The sequence below is a fragment of the Aythya marila genome, assembly GCF_965140915.1.
Source record: "Aythya marila genome assembly, chromosome: 27".
Taxonomy (NCBI): domain Eukaryota; kingdom Metazoa; phylum Chordata; class Aves; order Anseriformes; family Anatidae; genus Aythya; species Aythya marila.
The window spans coordinates 5485109-5508078 of record NC_139068.1 but is presented as its reverse complement, the minus strand read 5'-3'; the positions used below and the strand labels follow the sequence as shown (position 1 = coordinate 5508078).

Genomic DNA, 22970 nt, shown 5'->3' with positions numbered 1-22970 from the left:
TGAGCATGGAGCTGAACCCCCCCCCCGGGGGCCGGCAGCACCCCCCTTGCCCTTGCCGGGGCTTCGTGGCCCCCCCAAGGCCGTGGCCATGGGCGCCCCGGCGTGGGAAGGTCAGCAGAGGCTCTGCCAGCGCGAGCCCGGCTGCGTCCTTGGGCCACGTCGCCCTTGGGTGGCTCGAAGGCCGTATCCTCGCACTTCCTTCTCCGGGGGGAGCGCTGCTGTAATGATTAACCCGCGCTGCCGCAGCCGTTCCGTCCTGCAGCCTTTTTCCTCTGGGTTTCCAGCTCTGGAAAATGCTCCTCTTCCGCACGCCTCCCACGCGCGCTGCCCTGTCCCGGCGGTGGGAGCACGGGGGGGGGGGGGAAAAAATCCCTGACAGCAGCCCCCCAGCCCCATCCCGGGGCGCCGTGCCGGCAGATGGCAGTGGGGTGCCCTCGCCCGTCTCCCCGCCGGCTTCACCCCAAAATGTGGGCGCGGGTGCAAGCGCCGGCGGGCGCTGCAGCCGGCAGGACGCTGCTTGTCCTGGTGCAGCTCGCGGGCCAGCAGCCTCCCAGCGCCGCGCTGCCGAGCGCAGCAAACCCTTGGCCCGCGGCGGGTGCACCCTGGGGGAAACCGAGGCACCGGTGGGGAAAGCCGGAATGGGAGCGGGCGTCTCGCTCTTCCCGAGAGCACCCCGGGGTGCTGTGGGTGCCCCCGCCAGGCACAGGGAGCTTCGCCCCAGGGAGTTACGGAGCCGGGAGCGGGGCAGCGGGGGCGGCACGGCCCCCCCCGGGCTCCCAGGTGCCTTGGCAGAGCTCAGGGACCCCGGGGGCTGCAGGCGCAGCCCTCGCTCGGGGCAGTTTTGGCGGCCGCTGGCGCTTGGCTTCACCGGAGCCAGCCCAACGCTGCGGGGTGCACGGGGGCCACCGGCTCAGCTGGGGCATGCGGCCCCGTGGTGGGGGTCCTGGCAAAGTCCCCCCCCGGCTCCGCCACCCCCTGCCCGGGGCTGCGACCCGCGCGGGGCAGGGGGAGGCCGGGAGGAAGCGGCTGCCAGCTGGGCTCGACGCCGGCTACAAAGGCGGCCCAGAAAGCCCGAGCGGAATGAGGTGGCGCCCGGCCAGGTTCCCACGGCGGCCCCGGTTAAGAAAATACACCCGGAGCTGGTGGCGGTTGCCGCAGTGACGGGCCGGGTGCTGTGCCACGGGGGGGGGGGCACGGCCGGACCCAGGTGTGCACAACTGGGACCCCGATGTGGGCTGCGAAGGGCTGGGCAGTGGAGCCGGGCACTGGTGGGGACCAAAGGCTCCTGCCCTGCCTCCTGCTGCCCCTGCCAGCTTTGATGTGCCGGGACTTCGCCCTTGGTAAAGCTGGGAGGCTCCTGAGCAGCTCCAGGCTGCAGCCTAACGAGGTCCCAGCACCGCCGAGGTCCTGGCACCCAGCACCGCCGAGCGGGGCGAGCACGGAGCCGGTGTCCCCAAAGCCTCTCCACCACCCGCTCCGCCACGGGGCCACCCTCGCCTCCGTCCCCGAGCCCCCCGCTCCTCGCCGGGCCGCGGGGAGGAAGCGGCCGCAGCTGCCTGTGCCGGTGGGGCTCTTCCTGGCGGGGCTGGCGCCGGCTGGGGCCCAGGGTGGGGAAGGGAAACCGGGGGGGAGCCGGGGAGGCTGCCCTCAGGAATGCCCCCGCGCCGCGCTTTCATCCCCGCTGCCTCAAAGGCCGCCTGTGTGCAGGAGCGGCCGCCCCCCGGCCGGGTATAAATAGCCGGGATTGAGGCCTGGCGTGACACTGGAGTCCCTTCTGCCACCGCCACCTTGGGCGCCCCCCCTCCCCGCGGGACCTCAATGGGGGCATTGTGCGCCCGCGGCCCCGCAGGCACGTCCCCGGCAGCTGCTCGCCGTGACCCCGGCTGCTTCCCCCCTCGTGCCAAGGCCACGGCGGGGCCGCGAGACCATAGGGTGCCCCCGCGGGGAGGGGACGTGGGTCCCCAGCACCCTCCTGCCCCGGCAGGTGAGGCTGCGTGCCCGCTCCCTGCCCCGCTGGGGCGAGGGCTCCCCATCCTCCCGTCCCCATCCTCCCGTCCCCGTCCTCCCGTCCCCATCCCGGTCCCCATCGGGCCGGCTCTGCCCCGGCCCCGCCGCCCCCTCCCTTCCCGGGCAGCGCCGGCAGCTGCTGTGGGGCGTAATGACAGGGTGTGCCTGCCCCGGGGAGGAGAGCGCGGGGAGGGCGGCTGCTGCCACCCAGCAAGACGGGGCCAGCCGGGCGCGGAGCTTCGCTGCCTGCCGCCGGCGTGGCCACACCTGTGTGGGCTGAGCGGACCCCGCTGCCGCCCCGACCAGCTCCTTCGCGTCCCGGCTCCCCGCGGACAGGCTGCTGCAGGCCGGTCCCGTCCCCCCCCGGGGCCAGGCAGGTGCAGGAGCACCCGGTGTAGGGATGCGGGGCACGGGGATGCCTCCGGCCACACTGCGCCCGCTGGGGCATGGCCACCGCTGGCACCGCGCTCGCCCCTGGCCGGGCTCCGCTGAGGTTTTTGGGTGTGCCGGGAGCGAGGCCGTGCACGCTGCTGCGGGATGTCCCTGTCCCTGCTCGCCCCTCGCCGCTTCCCCGCATTGTGTCCCCCGTCCGGCCCCACATCCTGCCCCGGCAGATGGGCCCTGACCCCGATGTGAGCCCCAGCCGGCTGCAGCACCCGCAGCATCCCGAGCTGGTGTGGGCACCCAGGGGTGCAGGGTCCCAGCACGGCACGAGGAGCACGAGCACCCTGCACCCAGGGGCTGTGGGCAGCTCCATGGTGCCAGGATAGGGGCCGTGACCCCGGTGAGCCACGGTGCCCGGGCTCTGTTTGCTGCCCGGTGATGCCGTGCCCCGTGCTGCAGCCTGGTCCCTGCGGCTCCAAGAGGGGCTCAAAACTTTCTGTGCACACCTCGGCACCAGCCAAGGGCTGTGGCTGGAGGAAGAAGAAAGGAACTGGGCCGGGGGCTGCAGCAGCAGCACCTTCCCTTGGCAATTCACCTCAGTGACAACCCGAAGCTGAGGCTTTTTGCTCTGTTGGCTCTCAGGAGCAGCCAAAGGCGAGAGGCAACGCTTGGTCTCCGCTCCACGGAGGTCTCCTGCGCTGCTCTCAAGTTTCTCTTTTGCTTTTATTTGGTTCTTGTTTTCCTGGGCATGCCCCGCGTGCAGGCAGGCTCCCGAGGCTCTCCCGGTGCCGGGGGGAGCGGGGTCGGTGCCGCTGCGTTTTTGGCCGATCGGCGCCGATGGGCAACGCGGGGCGGGCGCTGCAGAGGTTGCAGCAGAACCCCGCTCTGCTGGTGCTCCCAAAACCACAGATGATCTAATCTCCTGCAGCCTAACCTATCGCTGCCGTATCGCATTTCCCCTCAAAACCTAATCCTGCAGAGCGCCCCACGTCACCGGGGCCCCACAGGCCGGTCCTGTTGGCAGCACCCATGCGGGGAGCACCCACGGGCGACCTGCAGGGCTGTGCTGGGAGCGGGGGAGTGGGACCAGGACCGGCCTCCCCTTCCCTGGGGGGGCTTTTCCAGCCCGGGTGGCGGCGGGGCCGGTGCAGCCGGTCTGACCCGAACTCAGCCGCCTGCAGAGACCTTCTGCCTGCCTGACCCCGGCCCCGGGAGCGGGAGGGCTGCCCGGGAGCCGCTGGCCTCCCCGAGATGCTGGCCTTATCTGGAGGCCTATCTCGGCCTTGAGTTGAATCTCGCTACAGTAAACACCCCACGGGGCCGAGTTCTGGGCACTCGTTGCACCGTGCGCAGGGCAGAGGAGAAAGAAAAGAGCAAAAGGCAGGAGGGGAGCGGGGAGAGCCGTGGCACGGCACCTCCTGCCTTCCTGAGCTCCTCCGCCCCGGGTGCCTCTTTCACCATCGCTGCCAAAGCGATCGGGGAGCTCGTTTCCTGCCCGCCACCCCCCCCAGCCCAGCAGGGGGCTGTGGATGCCGGATTCCCACGATCCGTGCACACCCGAGGGGGCTCTCGGTGTCCCATGGGTGCTCTCAGCAGCCACGTGCGCCGAGGAGGGGGAGAAGCGCCTGGCTCCGGGCTCTGTGAGCATGGGGGGCTCAGGTTTGGCCCCCACAGCCCCGTTTATGGCCGGGACAGCCTCTGCCTCCGCGGGTTCCTGGGGTGTTGGGGTGTGCTCCTGCCCACGCGCTGCAGCACGCGGTGGGTGTGAGCGGCGTTTCGGGGCAGGGCTGCCCCCACGCCAGGCAGCGTGGCCCAAGGTCTCCGTTGGGAGCTGAAGGCGCAATGGGGAGACAAAGGTTTAATGAGGAGCTGTTCGGCTCTCTCTGATCCTTCCGCCCATTATCTAATCAGAGCAGGGTGTTTAGCAGGCCACGGTGTGGGGTGAGTCACTTCCCCCGCCGCTGCCTCAGTTTCCCCACAGGTAGCACAGGGGAGCTGAGCCCTGCAGCGCGGCTCGGTGCTGGGGAATGCGGCGCAGTGGGTCCGGCCCAGGGCTGGATTCCTCCGTCTATTCTTAGCTCCCACTGACTCACCCCGACCCTGTACACGTCACTTCCCCCTCGGCCTCGATTCCCCCGAGCTGGGAAATGGGCACAGCACGGTCCCGCTGCGGGCAGACGGGGCAGGGCCCGCGGAAAGACGGAGCCGGCTCGGGCGATGCTCGGGGAGCTGCGGGGACGTCCCGGCGCACCGTGCCCGGCAGCTCCTTTGTGGTGACAGCACCGGTGACACACGGGGTCCGGCTCGCATTCCCACCAGGATTTCCTGCCGCTCTTCCCAGAATAAAGCCGTGGCCCCACATCCGTGGGGGGAGCACGCAGCCCCACGTGGCCACCGGCCAGAAACGAGCTCCACCGCCCCAAGTGGCACCGGGATCCGGGATCCAGCACAGGGCGCAGGGGCAGCACCGGGGCCATGCAGCGGGACACGGCGGTGCCCCCCACCCCGGCCAGCCCTCCTGGTGCAGGGGGGGCCGGGCAGGAGGCTCCATCACCATAAACAGGAACTGTGGCCGGGGGGAGAGTGCGGCCCGGCCGGGAAGCGAGGGGGTGCGTGTGCCCATGACGGGATGTGTGTGAGCGGCGTGAGCCAGCGTCCGGCCAGGCCAGGGGGTGCAGCAGCAGGGTGAGCGTGCAGGGGGCCTGGGCGAGCGTGCATGGACACGAGCACACGTCCAGGAGTGCGTGCTGGTGTCTGTGCATGCAGCGAGCACGTGCACAAGTGCACAAGTGCAGTGTGCTGTGAGGTGCCACGGAGAGGGTGCACAAGCGCGTGCAGCGCCGAGGCCGGGAGGAAGCGCCTCCTCCTGTCCTCAGCCCCGCTGGGCTGGGGTTTCCTGTGGCACCACCCGCCCTCGGGGCTTGTTTTCCTCCTCCCGGCCTCGCTGTTTTGGTGGGTGCCGGCTCCGGCAGAGGGCAGGGACGGTGCTGGGGAGCCTGCACGGGCGCTCGTGTCTGCGCCCTCCTGCACCCCACGCTGTGCCAGAGCCCGTGGTGCGTGGGGTGCCCAGACACCCCGCAGGGTCCCCGTCCCTTTGGGAGCAGCCCCGGCCCCCCCGAGGCAGCAGCAGGGAGGACGGGGTGCCTGCAGCCCCGGGGCTGGCACCGTGCCCCCCGCGCGGGTGAGGTCCCCGCATTCTTGGTGCGGCTCCAAGTGGAGCAGTGGGCAGGCGCGAGGGGTGGGGATGCCGCCGCGCTGAGTGTGCGCCCGTGTGTCAGCGCGTTGGGGCACCCGTGGGACACCCCGTCCCACACCCCCCGCCCCCCAAGGCTGCCCCACGCCCCCCCTGCAGGACCCCACACCGGCATCGCCCCCGGCCCTTGGCACAGGCTTGGGTTCTGCAGGACCCCAGCTGGGTGCCAGCCCTGTCCCCACCCTCCGTGCAGGCAGGATGGGGCAGACACCCTTGGTTTGAGCCCTGGGGGTGCGCTCACTGCCTGATGGTGCCCCCCCCTCCAGCCGGACACCCCCCAGGCAGCCACACTGAGCTCCCCCCCGGCTATGGGGCAGGAGGTGTGGGGCTGAGGGATGGCCGCGGGGGATGCTGCGCCCCAACGCTGCGCCCCAAAGTGGGGCAGCAAACTACACCCCCCATAATGCACTGTGGGAACCCACTGACCCCACCCACTGTGGGGTGGCACGGGGCATTATGGGATGGGTAGTCCCGGGGGTGGGGGGCAGGCTGTGGGGCAGGAGCAGGATGGGGTGGCGGGGCCGGCGGTGGTGCCTGATGCAAGCCCTGCCCGAGGTGACCCCGCTCGATGCCCCCTGGGCACCCCTGTGCCCATCACCCTGGGGTCAGCGAGGGCGAGGCAAGGGCAGGGGCAGGCTGGGGGGATTTGGGGGAGCCCCTGGGTGAAGGGGGGTTGGGGAGCAGCCCCGGGACGGTGGCGGAGGCGCGGTGCAGCGCGGGCGGTGCTGGCTCGCGGCCGGAGCTTGCTCAGCTTCGCTCTTGCCCGGGCTGGACCACAAAACGCCCGAGCTGGAGCTGAGGGCTGGGCGGAGGGGGTTGCATTTCCCTCTGATTTAAGAGCCCGGGTCAGCCAAGGAGCCAGGTTCAGCTGCTGAAATCCCAGGTCCTTCCCCTCCCCTGGGCTGGCAACTTGCTCAAGCATTTGTAATAATAATAATGATAATAATAATAATAATAACAACAACAACAACAGGCTGAGTTGTCATCTGACTCCTGGAGCCGGTGATTTAAAGCAGACCAACAAATGTCGCGGTGACTGAGAAGCCGCCGCGCGGTGCTGAGCACAGACGGGGCCACATCCAGCCTGGGCGCTGCGGAGGCTGCCGGGGGCTTTCCAGGGGCCAGGGGGTGCTGGGTCCCCTCCGTGCTCCCAGCTGCAGCGGGCAGGAGTCCCTCACCCAGGAGCCCCTTCCCACCCCGTGCCCACATTTCGGGGGGCTTCGTGTTTTTCCCCTGCCCTTTGCTGGCTGCGGGCGGGGGGCGAGGTGGGGACACGTCCCGGCCCTGCGGTGCTGGCGCTGGGGCCAGCTGGCTGCCCCTGCCTGGCCCCGAGCGGAGCCAGGCTGCACCCGGGCCAAGCCCGCGTGCTGCGGCCGGCGAGGGGAAGGAATCAAATCCCAGCCCGGGCCAAGGGGGTGGTGCCGGCCACGGGACCGGCAGCGCGCCAGGGCTGGCAGGGAGCTGCTCGCCCTGCGTCAGCGGGGCCGGGGAGCGCGGCGTCCCGGAGGGGGCCGTGAGCTCAGGGCGCCCAGAATAGTCGTGCCCTCAGCGCGGGCAGTGGGGGCCGCGGCACGGCCAAGTATGGCCCCGCACCTGGGCTCGGCTGCTGCTATATCCAGAGGGATTCGCCATCCTTCCCGGGGCCGGGGCCAGGCCGCGTGGCTGCGGCTCACGAGCTCAGCAGCCGGGGTCCAGCAGCGGGCGGGCAGCCCCCCGCTGCGCCGGGGTCACCGTGGCCCGCGGGTGGCTCCGGGCTCCCGCACCCCGCAGCGGGTGCTGCCCAGGTCACCCCCTTTTGGTGGCTTCACCTCGGGGCTCAGCTCACCAGGCACCGGGGCCCCACAGAGCTGTGGGGTGCCCCACAGATGGGGCCCAGCCGTGAGGCCAGGCTGGGCCAGCTGCCAAGGTGTCCCCAGGCGGCGATGCGTGGACGCGCTGCCAAGGGCCACCAGGACACGTCCCCGAGAGCCGGGAAGCACACGGAGCCGATTGTGTGTTCCTAAGGACACGCCTGGGTGTTTACAGCCCCACCAGCGTCACCGACACAGCACCGTTGTCCTGCCCAAGGACACCCCGCTGCCCTCCCGGAGCCGCCCGCCCCGGGGCAGCCCCCAACCAGAATGGGTGGGGGGGCTCCGTCCGTGGTGGGCGGGGGGGGCTCCTTCCCGGATCAGCGCCGGGAGGGTGGGGATTGCAGCTCCTTACTCACAGCGGTGGCTCACCTGAGCACAAGGGGTACCCTGAGTCACGCTCAGCGCCGTGACTAAGGCTGAGCCGCTCGGCCTCGAGGGGCTCGGGGGGCCGGGAGGGGGAAGCGGGACCCCCAGCTGGCAGCCCCACGCCGCCCCCCCGGCGGGACCGGGCGGGCAGGGGTGAAGCGGTTCGGCTGCACCCTGCTGCCGGGGTGTGTCCGTGCGAGCCCTGCCGCTGGCCCTGCGCCCGTGGGAACGCTCCCACTCGCTGCCGGGAGCTCAGCACCACGCACCCTGCACCGGCCCCGCCGTGGCCCCACGGGAAGGGCCCTGCTCCGCGCTGGGGGCTCCCCAAAAGCGTGGAGGGAGAGGGTCCCCATCCCACATCGAGTCCTGCTTTGTTCTGCGGCCGCAGGAGCAAGGAGCGAGGCTTCCCTCCTTCCCCCTTTCCCCTTTCCCTGCCTCAGCGAGGCTGCAGCTCTGCCCTAATCCCATGACCCCGCGCCTGCGAGGGGAATGCAGAGACTTGCGATAAATTCCCCGTTTGCCAAAGCTGCAAAATCAGACAGGAATTCAGTCCAAAAGAAAAAAAAAAAAAAAAAAAAGAGAGAGAGAGGAAAAATGAAAGAGAGGAAAGCTGCTGCCCGGGGCTGGTGGGGGATTTCCCCAAAGAAGGAGGCCTGGGAATTCCCTTCCTTCGAGGGACAGGACTTCCAAGAACCGGCCCCAAAAGGTTCAGGGCTCCCAGCTAAAACCAGGGGAGGCTCAGCAGCACCGAGGGGCGTGGAGAAGTCGTCACCGCGCCCTGCCCTGCGTTGGCCCATCCAGCAGGGCCGTGCACGGTGGCCAGGTCCTCGTTGGAAGTGTCCCCACGGGACCCTGGGTCCCCCCAGCCCCGGTGGCCGCGGTGCCCCGCGTGGTGTGAGCCGCCTGCTCCGTGGCCGCGAGCCGCTGCGGGGACTAATCCGCGGGGCCCAGGTTAGCTAAGCGGATTGCAGGAGCTGCGTGTGGCCTGCAGCGGGATTTGTGTAGGTATTTGCTCGTCAGATCGTCTCTCCCCAAGCTGCTCAGCCGTGCGGGGTTTGGGGAACGCTCCCCCTGGAGACGACAGGAGCCTCCGATGCCGCACAGCAATTATACCCGAGTCTGACGGTAATCTTTAACGATTTATTCCCAGGGCAACACAATAAACTAAACACACAAAATCTGGGCTGCTGGGAATCCTGGGATCTCCCGGCTTTTGTCTCTGGAGGCTGAGGAGAGCTGCACCCATCCTCGAAGCCGTGCCACGTGCTCCCTGCAGCACCGGCTCCGAGTCACCGGGCGGGCAGCGAACCCCGGGGCAGGAGCCGGAGCCCTGCCGGAGGGCGGCAGCCGGGAGCTGGCGGCTGAAGCCCTGCCCTGGGGGAACAGGGGTGATCCCCCAATGGGACCCATGGGTGCTGCAGCACCCGCCCCGTGGCTGCGACGTCTCCAAGACCCCCTGCAGCCCCACGGGGCTGGCAGCGAGGCCCCTCTCCCCACGGAGGTGGCTCTGGGGCAAAGCCTTGTCCCCAGCGCAGCCCCTCGTGGAGCACGAGGCCCAGCCGTGGCAGGGGGGCCCCCTCTCCCCGTGCCCCCCGGGGGCCTTGCCCACGCAGCGAGCTGCGCCGTGACCCCAGGAGGGGCGGCAGCGTGGGCCCGGGGCGCCGCCGCTCCCGGGGAGAACAATGGCACGGCCCTGCCTCGGCCCCTCTCCCAGGGACAACAATGGAGGGAGCCGGAGCCGGAGCCGCCTGAGCTCATCTCCCCCCCGAGAGCCCGCGGGGGCCGGGGCTGGCGGCCGGGGGGCCGCGGGGCTGAGCCACAAAGGCTCCCAAACGCCCTCCCTCGCGGCTCTGTGCACACCGAGGGGCCTCGCTCCCGGCCCCACCACGGCTCAGCTCCGGGGGCAACGGGACGGGAGCGTGCGGGAGCTGAACGGCCGCAGGATTTGGGGGCTCCCCCCGGGCTCCCCCCGCGCTGCTGCCTGGGGGGCCGGGGCTGCGGAGCCCCCTGGGTGCTGCGGGGTGGCCGCCAGCTCTCCCAGCTTTGTCTCCCCGTGGTGCCAGGGCATTGTCTGCGAGCGAGCGGCCCGCCGCAGCCCCCCCGGGGGTCACACAGCGGCCCGGGCCCCGTCCCACCGTGGGGGGGGGCTGCCTGCCACGACCCCCGGTCCCGGGGAATTCCGGCTTTGTGCTGCAGCCCCGGGGAGGGGGGCGGCATCACCCCCGGCTCCGCTCCCCAGGGCGCTGCGGGCCGAGCTCCAGCCCCGGCCGCCCCGAGCCCCCCCCCGGATCCTTCCCGGACTCCCCCCCCCCGGGGGGTCGCTCCGCACCCCGGCCGGTCCCGGTCCCGTCCCCTCCCCAGCGCCCGCGGGAGGCGGGGCCCCCCCCGCAGGCGGGGCTGCAGCGGCACCGGGGGCAGCGCCGAGCACCCGGCCCGGGAGCACCGGGGGCAGCACCGGGCGCCCCCCCGGGGGGGGCAGAACCGAGCCCGCAGCAAGAGCCGGGACCCCAAGGGCTGGGAGCTGGGGGGGGGGCGCCGCCGGCTCCCCGAGGGCAGCTCCCGGCAGCGGCGGGGGGGGCGCCGCCGGGACCCTCCCCGGGAGCAGGTGCGGCCGCGCCGTGGCCGGGGCCGGTGCCGGGGCCAGGCCGGTCCCTGCCCCCCCCAACCCCCCCCGCAGGCTCCACCCCGGGCGGTGCGGGATAAAACTTGGGGCACCTCCCCGGCAGCTCCGCGTCAGGGCTGCGCTCGGGCCGGCTCCAGCGCTCGCAGGGGGAAGCGCAGCGGGGCCCGAGCCCTCCACCACCGGCCCCCCCCCGGGACGCTTCTCGCTTGCTTTCTTCCTTTTTTCTTCCCCCCCCCCCGCCGGAGGCAGCCGAGCTCCAGCCGCGCCGGGGAACCGCGGGGCCGCGCTCCGGGCACGGTGAGTGGGGAGGGCAGCGCCGTCGGGGGGGGGGCTGGGGGGTGAGGTGGGGGGAGGCCGTCGGGGCCGGGCTGGGTTTGGAGGGGGGGGGGTCGGGGGTGGGAGGGAGCCGGGGCTCGGGCGGTTTCCGTTGATCGGCGCCGTGCTGGGGGTCGGGGGGGCGCTTGCCTGGGAGCGGCTGTTCTGGGGAGGGGGTGAAGGCGGCGGAGCCCCCCCCGCTGGGGCTGTCCGGGCCCCCCCCCCAGCCCCACCGTCGGTGCCCGCGGCCACTCGCGGTTTGCCTCCGACGACCGGGAACAGCGGCCGGTGGCCCGAGCTCGGGCTGCCCGGGGAGGGGGCGCCCGGTTGTGCCCCCCCCGACCGGCGAACGGCCCCTGGCCCCCAGCCCCGGTGTGCGGGGGGGCGCGGAGCAGCCGGGCCGGGGGCGCTCGGGGCGGGCGGGCGAGCAGCGGCTCCGGGGCACAGCGCGGCCGGGCTCCCGGTGTCCCGGCGGGGCCCCCCCCGCTGCGGGCCCCCCCGGGGCGTTGGAGGCGCGGCGGGGCCGGCAGAGGGCGCCCGCGCTTTGCTGACTCATAGCCCCCCCCCCCGCGCCCCCCGGGCCGGCTCCCCCCGCGCTGCCGGGCCCGGGGCACTGCGGGGCCGGGGCTCGTTGCACCGGGGGGGGCGCAGCGGGACCGTGCCCGGGAAGGAGGAGGGGGGGGGGACGGGGACGGGCCCCAGCCCCGCCGGGGCAGCTCCCCTCGGCCCTAACGGCGTCACCGGGAGGGTGACCGGGCGGGTGCGTGTGACCGGGCGGGCGTGACCGGGCGCGGGTGACTCTGCGCGGCCCCCCCCGCCCTTTCCGCCTCGGTGTCCCCGGGGGCTCCGGGTCCCACCCGGCCCCTCCCCCGGTACCGGCCTCCCCCCCCCGGTTTCCCCCCGCACCCTCGCAGCCGCCGCTCTCCCGCGTCCCGCTCCAACCCCTCCGCCCCCGGGCCCTTCTCCCGGAGCCCGTTCCGGCGGGGCCGTTGTCCCCGTTTCCCCCCCCCCCCGGCCCGGTGGCGGTGGCGGGGCCGTGCCGGGCCCTTTGTTGTGCGGCCCCGGGCTTATGAATGGCCGCGAGGCGCGAGGGCGCGCGGGGGGCGGCGGGGGGCGGGGCCTCGCGGCCGCGTGGGCGGGAGGAATCCGGCCGGGGCCGCCCTCCCGCCGGGCCACGTGGGGAGCAAGAGCTCGGCCGCTATTGGCCGCGACCGCGGGCGGCCGGGCGCTGGGCGAGCTCCCATTGGTCGCGGCCGCCGGCGGAGCCGGAGTGAATGAGGGCGAGGCCCCGCCCCGGGGCCGCTGCTACTTTGCGCCGCCCCCGCCCCCCGCCCGCCGCTTCCACGGCTCCGCGCGGCGGCGGCGGCGCTGCCGGTTCGGGTCCGGCCGCGGGCACAGCCCCAGCGCCTCCGAGCCCCGGGCCCGGCCCCGGCCCGAGCGGGCGGGCAGGCAGGCAGCCGCGGAGGCACCGAGCAGGCCCCGGGGACCCGCTTTTATATTTTTTTTAATTTTTTTAATTATTTAATTTTTGGCTTATTTCGCTCCCGGGAGGGTCCCCGCGCGCTCCCCCCCCCCCCCTTTCCCGCACCCTCCCGGTTCCTTGCCCGCGAGGCTCCGCTCGGGCCCCGAGCGCCCCCGCCACCTCCTCTCCCTCCGCGGGTCTCGGCGGAGCGGCCCCGGCCCCTCCTTTGTCCGCCGCCGGCACCGAGCACCGCTGCCCCCGCAGGTCGGCGGATGGACCCGCAGCCCGGCGCCAGGAGCTGCAGCCGGGGGGCTGCCGCCTGCGAGGGGCTCCCCGGAGAGCCCCCCATGAACCTGTGCATCAACACCACCACCGGCACCCGCTATGAGCTCGCCGTGCCCGCCGAGGAGACGGTGGAGGGGCTGAAGCGCCGCCTGTCCCAGCGCCTCAAGGTGCCGAAGGAGCGGCTGGCTCTGCTGCACAAAGAGAGGTAGGGCACGGCTCGGCACGGCACGGCTCGGCACGGCACGGCCCCATCCCCCGGCCGCGGGGGCGTCCCCTCGCCCCCGCCTCGGCCCCGAGCCGAGGGGGCCCCGGGGGGGAGCGGGAGCGGGGCGGGGGGGGGGGGGAGGCTCCCGGCTGTGCCCCCCCCCCGAGGGGCCCGGGGCCGGGCCCTGCCCTTTGTTCTGGGCTCAACTTCGGTGGCGGTGGCGCGGCTCCGGTCCTGTCCCCCCCCCCCCCCTCCAGCCCGGGGGCGGTTGCTGGGGGGTGAGGGGAGGGGGAGTCCTTTGTCTGACAAAGGTTTGGGGGGGGGGACGGCAGCAGCGCGTCCCCCCCCCCCACCTCCTGCGGCCGCCTCCGGAGCGCAGCCGCCAGCTCGGGGGCTCTGCGCCCCCCCCTTGCCCGCAGCCGGCCCCAAGCAACTTGAAGGGGGTGGGGGGGGGAGCCCGGTGTGCTCCTGGCTGCTGAGCCCCCCCCGGCAACCACCGCCTGCACCCCGCAGGGAAGGGGGGGTCCCAGCACCCTGCATGCATGGGGGGGGGTGGCTGCACCCAGGGTGCATGGGGGGGGCAGACGGGTGCTGGGAGTCCTCGGGGTGGGGGTGCTGGAGGGGGCTCAGCCCCCGGAATGAGCAGGGTTTGGGGTCGCTGTGTGCCCCCCCCCGTGCTATCTGCCACCCGCGGGGCCGCGCTGCCCTTGCCCGTGGCACCCACCCCCGGCCGCTCTCCCCCCGCAGCCGCCTGAGCTCCGGGAAGCTGCAGGACCTGGGGGTCGTGGAAGGCAGCAAGCTGACGCTGGTGCCCACCGTGGAGGCCGGCCTGATGGTAAGCAGCCCCCCGCTGTGTGTGTGTGTCCCCCCCTCTCCTTTCTCCCTCCCACTCGTCCCCCTGTGTTATTAAAGCCCCGGGCCGGGAGGTGCCGGCAGCCCCCAGCCCCGGGGGAGGTTGGGCTGGGCGCCGGCTTGAATATTTCAGGGCTTTCTCAGGGCTGCTGTAGAAATAGTGGAAGTGACATGTCAGCCCTGCCGCACAGCCGCCCCCTCCTTCTCCGCGTTTGTAATGTTAATAACCCCCCCTCTTTTTTTTTTTTTTTTCTTCTTCCCCTTTTCCCCCCCCCCCCCCCCACCACCACCACCTCCTCCCCAGTCCCAGGCGTCCAGGCCAGAGCAGTCGGTGATGCAAGCCCTGGAAAGCTTGACTGAAACTCAGGTGAGAGGCTGGCTGCGGGAGACAAAGGGCTCTGCGGGGTGCTGGGGGGGGGGTGGGTGGGGAGGGCCGGCCGCGGCCTCTCTCCTCTTCCCCTCCCCGAGCAGAGGCGCCCGCTCCGGCTGCACCCCCGGCAGGGGTGGGGGCGCTGAGGGTGGTGCCCGGGGCTGGCTCCGTCATCGTGCCCAGCACCCGGGTGGGGAGGTCCCACGCTGCCGCTCGCAGCCCAAACACCGCAGGGCCGGGAGGGCAGAGCCTGGGAGGTGCCGTGACTCACCCAAGGTCACGCAGCAGGTCGGCGGCGAGCCCAGCCTGGGGGGGGAACATGGGGCTGAGCCCCCCCACACACACACACTGCAGGCTGTAGAGCTCGGTGTCCCCTCCCGGAGCGCTCTCCCCATCCCCTTGGACCCGGCCTTGAAGGCGTGTGGAGGGTGGTGGTGGGGGGAAATTCTTGCACCCTGGCGTTGTGGTGCCGAGCCCCGGCGCTGGCCTTGCGCTGAGGAGGGGGCGCGGGGGTGGCGCTGGCGGGGGCCGCGTTGGGGGGAGCTGCGAAGTTTCTTGGCTGGGGCGGCCTCGAGCGCGGGAGGGAGGTAGCGGGGGGGTGGCGGTGGTGGCAGCAAGGAGGAGGGGGGGGGGGTCCCGGGGGAGGAAGCGTTCCCAGGGCCGGGGGAGCCGCCGCGGGTGCGCGCGCAGCCGCCTGCCTGCCGCGAAGGTGGAATTTACCCCCAGCCGCGCAGGCCCCGCTCCTTTGTTTTCAGCCCCTTTCTTATTGCTGCTCAGCTCCTTCCTTCCCTTCCGGCCAGCGCCGCAGCTTGCTTTTAAAAGGTTGTTTTTTGTTTTTTTTTTTTGTTGTTGGGTTTTGTGTTTTTTTTATTTTTATATATATATTTTTTTTAAGGCTGCCTCGCTGGGTTTGGAGGAGGGGGCTGAGCGCAGGGGGCTTGGCGAGGGCATGGCTGTGCCCCCCGCCCATGGGGACACCCCTGGATCCTTTGGTGACCCGCGGTGCCCTTGGCTGCCTGGGGTGACCTTGACTTTCTGCGGCTGTTTTTAACCCTGTGTGGGCAGGGTGAGCTTGGACGTGGGGTCCCGCAGTGGGGGCTGGCTCCTTCCCCCCCCACTTGGAGCTGTTTTTTGGGTGGGGGGGACCCCATGTGGGTGCCAGCATCAGGGTGTGGTGGTCTTGGCTATGGCTGTGCAGCACCCCAGGGAGGTGCTGGGGGCCAGGGAAGTGCCTGGAGCTGGGGGGGGGGGGCTCAGGATGTGCTTTGCCCCTGGGGGGGGGGGGGGGGCAGTGCTGCTCCTGGCCTTGTACCACCCTGCACGGCTCCTGTCGGGCGGGGGGGGAAGCGGCTCCGCGCCTCCCTGCCCGCTGCAGGTTCCTCCAGGGTCGGTGATTCAGGAAGCCGGGGCTGCGCAGGAGGAACCGCCAGCACCTGGGGGGGCGGAGGGGGGGGGGGGGGGGGGGCAGGAAACCACTCCTCTCATTCATGCTTTGCTCGGCGCTGCCTGCGTCACGCATCCTCCGGCAGCGCAGGGAGCGCTGCGCCGACTTCCTCTGGGGGTGGTGGGGGGGCCGGGCGCTGCCACCCCCTGCCCAGGTGCCATCGGGAAGTGGTGGCCGGGCAGGAGGTGACGCCGGGCGCTGCGGGGTCTTCCTGGAAGGATGTGGAAGGGGGGGGGGGTGGTGGCTGCCCCCGCTTTCCAGGGAGCTGCGCCCGCAGCCCCCGTGCGGGCAGGCGGCTCTCGTCCCTGCAGCCCCATCCCTGTCCCAGTGTGGCCGTGCTGGGGTCCCATGGGGGGGGGGAGGGGGGTTGCATCCTGCCCTGCCGGGGGCTGTGGTCGAGGAATGCGATTTCTCAACGGTGGCCGAGGGGCTCTGGCCCCCTGCCCTGCTTGGCATGGAAAAAACCCCAAGCAGCGGCGGGGCGAGCGCAGGAGCAGGCGGTGGGGTCCCAGCTGTCGGCTGCAGCTGCGCCCGGCTGGAGAGCTCGCCTGGAAGCCTGCAGGGGCTGGGGGGGCTTATTTCCTGCTCCCTCCCCCCCGGGTCTTCCGTGGTCTGGGCTGGCTTTTACCTTCTGGAGCTGCCAGGGAGCACGGCAGCTCGGCTTGCCTGCATTTCTGGGGGGGTGCCGGGCATCCCTGCCCAGGAGAGGTGGTGACAGGGGCCGGTGTGGCCCCCCCCGGGTGGGGGGCAGCTCCCGGTGCCCCATGGGGGGGTGGATTGGGGCTGGGGGCCGGGGTTATGCGGGGCCAGGCGTTGGAGCGAGGCGGGAATGCGGCGTTCTCTGAGTCATCGGCATTTCTCAGAAGCAGCCGGGAGACACTTGCCCCATCCCTGCGGGCCCGGAGCCCGGCACAACGCGGCCGGTTCCCCTGCGGGGACGTGGCGGGGTCCGGGGGGGACCCCCAGGCACTGGGGTTCGGGGACCGGCTGCCCCCAGCCCCCCCCCTCCCGGCAGGGCTGTCCCCGTTCCCAGCCCCTGCGGCGCAGCGGGTTGGGAGGGACAGGGTCCTCCCCGGCCGGCCGTGGGCGGCCGAGCAGGCGGCTGGGTGGGACGTGTTTGCATTGGAGCGGCCTGGTTTTGCCGGGGGGGGGGTGGCAGCGGCGTGGGGGCGGGTGCTGGGAGCCCCAGAGCTGCGTTCCTGCAGCTTCCAGCCACCCTGCCTGGGTTGCAGGGGGGGAGCTGTGGGGTTGGCAGGACCCCCACCACCACCCCCCGGGGAGGAAGGGGTTGTTGTGGGTGCTGCGGGAAGCGCCCGGCGCTGGGCTCGGCGTGGGTTTGGGGCTCTCTGGTTTCTCCCAGCGCCGGCGAGGGGTCAGGCAGGGCGCCGAGGCAGGTGTGAGTCAGATGGAGCCGCGAGGCCGCCTCGGGCGCCCGCTGACGTCAGGGGGCCCCCAGGAGGCGCGCGGGGCTCCCCACGGGCTGAGCGAGCCCTCGCTGTGCTTGGAGGGGGGGGGGAATGGGATGGAGAGAGGGCGGTGGTGGTGGTGGGATCAGGAAGGGGGGGCTCTGCGTGCCCCCTGCTTGCGGGAGGGCTGGGAGCAGACCCCACTCCCTGGGGGTTGCCATGGGGCCGGGGAGGTTTCGGTGGCCAAGCAGGGGCAGCGGTGGCCGATGGCTGGGGACAGTGTTCAGGGGTTGGAGCTGCTGGCCCTGCGTGCTCCATCCTAAATCCCCCATAAGAGGGGATTTGGGGTCTGTGGGGCAGGCGGGGGGGCTGCCTGGGGCCCCTTTCCCAGGGCCAGGTGCCGTGCACGCACACGTGTGCCTGAGCCCGTCCCCGTGCACAAGCGCCGTCCTCTCCCGCCCCCTCGCCCCGTAACCTCCGTGTCCAGAGCTGCAGTGTCTCCTTCACGCCCACCTCTTCCTCTGCAGCCTCCGCCTGACATGCTCGGGGCTTTGCTGCTGGTATTTTTAAAGCTGCTTTTCCCACGGCTTCTCAGAAGCGGCCTCCGCGCCAGCGGGGCGCGGGGGAGCCGGGACGGGGCCGGCGCAGGGTGCTGGGGGCTGCGCTTTGCCCGAGGCACCAGCCCCTGGGTGGGGGTCGTGGTGGTGAGGGGGGGGGGGGATTGAGGGTCCTGGGGTCCCCCCCGTGGTGTGGGTGATGTTGATGGGGGGGTGTGGGTGGGTGACGTCTGCCGGGAGCTGGGCACGGTGCCGCACGTGCTGGGCTGGGGAAGCCGGGGGGCGGTGGCGGCGTCATCCCCGTGAACTGTGACCCCGTGTCCTGCCCACGGCCAGCCTGGGTCAGAGCCTCTGCCCTTCTGCTCTCTGGGTGGTGGGGGTGAGAGGTGTCACCCCCCCCCCAGCAGTGCTCGCGAAAGCACAGGGAGATGGGGGAGCGTTTGGGGAGGGGTCACAGCCCTTTCATCCCCCCCCCCCCGGGGTGCTGGAGGGGTGCCCCTGTTTTGCTGTGGCTGCGGTCTGGGGTGATTTATGCCTCCTGGGGGGCTGAGTTGAAGTGTGTGGGGGGGCAGCAGATGGTGGGGATTGCCCCCCCCTCCTCCAGCGCTGTGATCTGGGCAGGGTCAGGCCCTGCTCTTGTCTCGGCTCCGCGCTGCAGCTGCTCCATCACCTGCCTGCGGCGGGGGCCTCCGGGGTGGGCAGGGGCTGAGCCTGCAGCCGGGCTGCCCCCCCCCCATTAGGCTTTATGGGGAGGGGATAGTGGGGGCTGGGGGGGGCGTCCACCCCCTGCCTGCTAGCTCGAAGCCATGGCAATGAGCACGGCAAGGACCCGGCATGTCCTCACCTGCCCCCCTCCCTGTCCTTGTGGCGAAGCAGCCCCCCCCTATGCGCCCCCCCCCGGGGGTGGGCAGGGTGGGGGTGCTGCAGCTGCGCCGCCGGCTCTGGGGGTGGGCGGCAGCCGCGGCCCCATCCCTGCCCGGCGGCGCTGGCGGCAGCAGCGGGATCGGTGCCGCGGAGGGCGGGCACGGCGGCTTTGTGCTGGGAGATAAAGGGCGGGGGGGGGGGGAGGACCGGGATGAGGAGGGGGGGGGAAGGAAAATAACCCGGCGCTGTCAGCTGAGGGAGCTGGCACCGGGCTGGGGTCGCGTGGGGACGCGGTTTGCGCTCGCCTTCCTGCCAGCCTGGCACGGGAAGGGGTCGCCCCTTCGCCTCCTGCCCCGCGGGTCCCTGGGGAGGGGACGGGGTGGCCGCACGCGGTGCGTCAGCTCCTGCCGGTGCTGACGGTGCTCCTTCTCCTCCCCAGGTCAACGACTTCTTGTCGGGACGCTCGCCGCTCACCCTGGCCCTGCGCGTGGGCGACCATATGATGTTCGTGCAGCTCCAGCTGGCGGCCCAGCAGAGCAGCGGGCAGCTCCAGCACCGGCACGTCATCGCCAGCCGCGGCGAGGCGGGGGCCGCCGCCAGCCCCCACTGCCGGACGCTGCACGGAGGCGCCGGCACCGGCTTCGCCCGCATCCCCGTGGTGCCTGCGTGCCAGCAGAGCCCGGCCCCCAGCCCCACGCCCGCCACGCCAGCCCCCCCCGTGTACTGTAACGCCCCCCACCCCGCTCCCGTCACCGCTGGGATGTTCCGCTCGCACGGGGCCAGCACGCAGACGGTGAACAGCAGCGTGGTGTCCTCCTGCTCAGAGGTGGGTCAGGGTGAGGGGGTCCCCCATGGGTTGTGTTTTGGGGGGGGTCAGGGTGCCGCCGTGTGTTTGGGGGGTGTTGGGGTGCCTGGGTTTGTAAGTTTGGGGTAGGGGGGCAAAGCTGGGTGCTGCGCGTCCCCCCAGCCAAGCGCTGGTGGTGGCTGCTGGCCCTGCTCCCTGCCTGGGGGGGTCTCCTGGGTGTTTGGGGTGGGGTGCAGAGGGGCTGGGGTCAGGGCGATGTGTGGTCCTGTGTGGCTCTGGATGTTGATCCCACATCTCTCCCCGCCTGCAGGTGGACTGCAGCACGCGCAGCGGCTCCCCCCCGGGCAGCAGCCCTGCCCCGAGCGCCCGCTCCCGCAAACCCGGGGCCGTCATCGAGAGCTTCGTCAACCACGCGCCTGGGGTCTTCTCAGGGACCTTCTCCGGTACGTGTGGGGCAGTGTCGGGGGGTTGGGGGCGGCAGGGGGCTGCGGGTTCCCATGGGAGGGGGTCCTCATATCCTCTTTGCCCCCCCTGCAGGCACTTTGCACCCCAACTGCCAGGACAGCAGCGGGCGGCCGCGGCGGGACATCGGCACCATCCTGCAGATCCTGAACGACCTCCTCAGCGCCACGCGACACTACCAGGGCATGCCCCAGTCCCTGGCACAGCTCCGCTGCCAGACGCAGTTCTCCTCCTCCTCCTCCTCTTCCTCCTCGCCCCCGTCGTCCCCGGACCTCGCCACCAAAACTACCTCAGAGCCGCTGCCGGCGGCCGCGGCCTCCCCGCCCCTGCACCCCGTCGTCCAGTGCCAAAGCCAGATCCGGATGTGCAAGCCCAGCGGTGAGCACGGGGACGCGCCGGGGATTTGGGATCCGCGCTCAGACCCCTCCCATCCTGTCCGGGGTCCTGGCTGGGGGGGTTCCTGTAGAGCCCGGAGCTGGCCCTGCTCCCTCGCCCCATTTTTCCACAAAGGGTTAACTCCCTGCAATGCTTTGGGTAACGAGCCCTGGTAATTAGGGGACATTTTCTGGGGGCAGATTTGCCCCATCCTGCACCCCTGGCCTTGGGGGTCCCCTGCAGAGCCCCCCTGGGTGCTCAGGATTTGGGGACACGGTGCCGGGGGGCCAAGGTTGTCGCCTGCCCCAAGGGAGCAGCCTCCTGCCTGCGGGCTCTGCGCCGCCTCCTCTCCTCCCCCGGGGTTTTTTCCTTCTTCCTCCTCTTCCTCTTCTTCCTCCTTTCCCAGCAGCTGCCACCACGGCGCTGCCCCAGATCCGTCCCAGCCCTGGGGACAGCTCTGGGGACACGTCCCATGGTGGGGACATCGAGGAAGCGCCCCCACAACTCGTGCTGCCCCCCCCAGCACCCCCATCCCTGTTGTCCCCTTCTCGGTGCTGCTTTTTTCGCAACCCCAAGCACCGGCGCCTGCGGTGTCCCCATCCTTGTCCCCGTGTCCCTCTGTGTAGGCGGTGCTTGGGGGGGGGTGACAATGACAGCTCCCACTCCTTGCCCACCCCCCTGGTCACAGCATGGGGGTGACGGTGGGTTTCCCCAGGCGGGGGGGACACAGACAGGCTGGCTCCCGCAGCCCCCATGCACACCTGCGCGCCCCGAGGCCGGAAGGTGCCCGAATGCGTGCACCCTGCCCCCCCCTCACGATTTGCGTAGAGAAAAGAACTGAAACCAGGGGGGGGGTCCTTGCTTTCCCCTTGCTTTTTTCTCTTCCTTCTCTCCTGGCCCTTTAGGGGGTGTGTCCCCCCCCCCCAGCTGGGGGTGGCTCCATGCCTGGTCCCAGCCCTCGGTGACGTGGCCGGTGCCCCCCTGTGCCACCGCCACCCCGGGGCTTCCCAGGGCCACCTGTGCCTTGCGCTGGGGTGCGTTGGTGGGGGGGGAACCTGTGGGCACCCCCCCAGTGCCTGACGAGCCAGGCTGGGCTCACCCTGCGTGGCCAGAGCCACCCCCAGCCCTGGGGCACTTTTTGGGGTGCTGGAATTCCCAGCAAGGTGCTGTGGGTCGGGGATGCGGGGGCAGCTCCTGTCCCCAACCTGGTGGCACCTGCTCTGTGCCCCCCCCCCCATTTCTGGTGTGTTTTCCACCCGTGCTCCAGCTGGCGATGCCAAAACCCTCAGTTTTGGGCTGTTGCGTGGGGCTGCCCCCCTGCCTGGGCTCTGTCCCCATCCCCAGGGACTGGCACGGGTCCCAGTTGCCCCAGTCAGGTGGCACTGGGGACCGGTGGGATGCGCCCTGCTTGGAGGTGGCATCGGATGGGGTTTTTACCCGCTGTGTTCATGGGGGGCTGGTGGGGTGACGAGGTTTGGTGCTGAGGGTTCAGCCACGTCCCTGTGCTGGGGAAACTGAGGCAGGAGGCCCAGTGGAGCTGCTCCATCCCCTTTCCATCCCACGCCCCTGTCCCTGTGGTTGTGGCTGGGGGTTTGGCGCTCCCCCAGCCGCGTTTGTCACCGAGCGGGTTCCCCTTGGTTCCCTTTGGTTCCCTTTTTCCTCCTCCTCTGCATCTTCACCCTCCTGCATGCCGCAGCAGGGTCAGCACCGCACAACGCGCTCCTTAAACCCTTTTTTTTGGGGAGTGGAAAAGGGATGGAGTCCTGCACCCTGTGCCCTACTAGGACCAATTTCGGGTCGCTGCGGGTACTGCACACCACGACCCTCGGTGACCCCGCGCTCCTCAAACCCTTTTTTTCGGGGGGTGGAAAAGGGATGGAGTCCCGCACCCCGCGCCCTACTAGGACTAATTTCGGGTCGCTGCGGGTACTGCACACCACGACCACGACCCTCGGTGACCCCGTGCCCCCCTTTTGCCCCCGCAGGCGACCGCTTGCGGCAGACGGAGAACCGGGCGACGCGCTGCAAGGTGGAGCGGCTGCAGCTGCTGATGCAGCAGAAGCGGCTGCGCAGGAAGGCGCGCCGGGACGCCCGCGCCCCCTACCACTGGCTGCCCAACCGCAAGTCCAGCCGCACCAACAGCAACAGCAGCGTCTCCAGCGAGGGCAGCCTCGACCTGGACTTCGAGGACTCGGTCTGGAAGCCGGAGGTCAAGGCGGACATCAAGTCCGAGTTCGTCGTAGCATAGAGCCGGGCCGGAGCCCCGGGGGCCGCGGACTCTGCCGGGAGGGGGTGCCCCCTGCCCCCCACCCCCACTGTCCCCCTTGGGGGTCTCCTTTCTGTTTTCGTGGGCCAGATCTCCTCTAGATTTGCCGGCTCCTGCGGACGTGGCTGCGCCGGGGGGACTGTTTCAATGGGGAGGGGGGGTCTGAGGGAGGGGTGGGCAGCTGGGGCAGCCTCCCCCCTGCTTTGGGGAGGGTCCAGGGCAGGAGCTGCCCCCCCCCCCGCCCCCCAGCCTCCTCCCCTGCCCCAACTGGGGGGCGCCTGGCTCCCGGTGCTGCCCGGGGGGGCTCCAAGCTGCTGCTTTGGCTGTGACGAGGGGCGCAGCGGGGGCGGCCCAGCCCCCCCAGCGCGGGCAGGAGGAGACGAAGTCTCTTTCGGAGGTGCTGGGGGCCCCCACCAGCCTGGGGGCCGTTTGTTTTCCTTCCCTTCTATATGTAGCATTGCTCGGCTGCGGGGCTGGGCCCCCCCCTTCCCGGCCCCCCCCCCTCCTCGGCCCCGCGTGCACTTTACCGGTCCGCGCGGGCGGCGGGGGGGGGGGACACACGCGTGTGCCTGGGCGCCACCGGCCCCGCTGCCACAGCGAGGGTGAGGGGGGGCTTTGTTTTGGGGTGTTTTTTTATTATTTTTATTTTTCGGAGGGAGAAGAAATGGCGCCTTCCCTCCGCGGCGGAGACCAACGGCCGAGTCGCTGGGCTCTTTCCCACCCGCCTGTTGGTTGGTTGGATTTTTTTTTAACTTAAAGGAGGAAAAGAGGAAAAAAAAAAAAAGAGTTAAAAAAAAAAATAATGAATAAACAAAC

The 22970-nt window shown here is 71.4% G+C and overlaps 1 protein-coding gene across 2 annotated transcripts; it reads left to right on the top strand.

The window, feature by feature from the left end:
* The first annotated feature begins 10437 nt into the window (after positions 1 to 10437).
* On the top strand, positions 10438 to 22793 carry MIDN (midnolin). Of its 2 annotated transcripts, XM_082780124.1 has the most exons (8): positions 10438 to 10783; positions 12528 to 12753; positions 13501 to 13588; positions 13910 to 13972; positions 18686 to 19072; positions 19362 to 19494; positions 19589 to 19891; positions 21874 to 22793. In XM_082780124.1, the coding sequence occupies exons 2-8, from the start codon at positions 12536 to 12538 to the stop codon at positions 22134 to 22136; spliced, it is 1455 nt and encodes a 484-aa protein (XP_082636250.1). In that variant the 5' UTR covers positions 10438 to 10783; positions 12528 to 12535; the 3' UTR covers positions 22137 to 22793. The 2 variants fall into 2 exon arrangements, with proteins under 2 accessions (XP_082636250.1, XP_082636251.1); XM_082780125.1 differs by lacking the exon at positions 10438 to 10783 and having other exon boundaries at positions 12011 to 12753.
* The last annotated feature ends 177 nt before the right edge of the window (positions 22794 to 22970 follow it).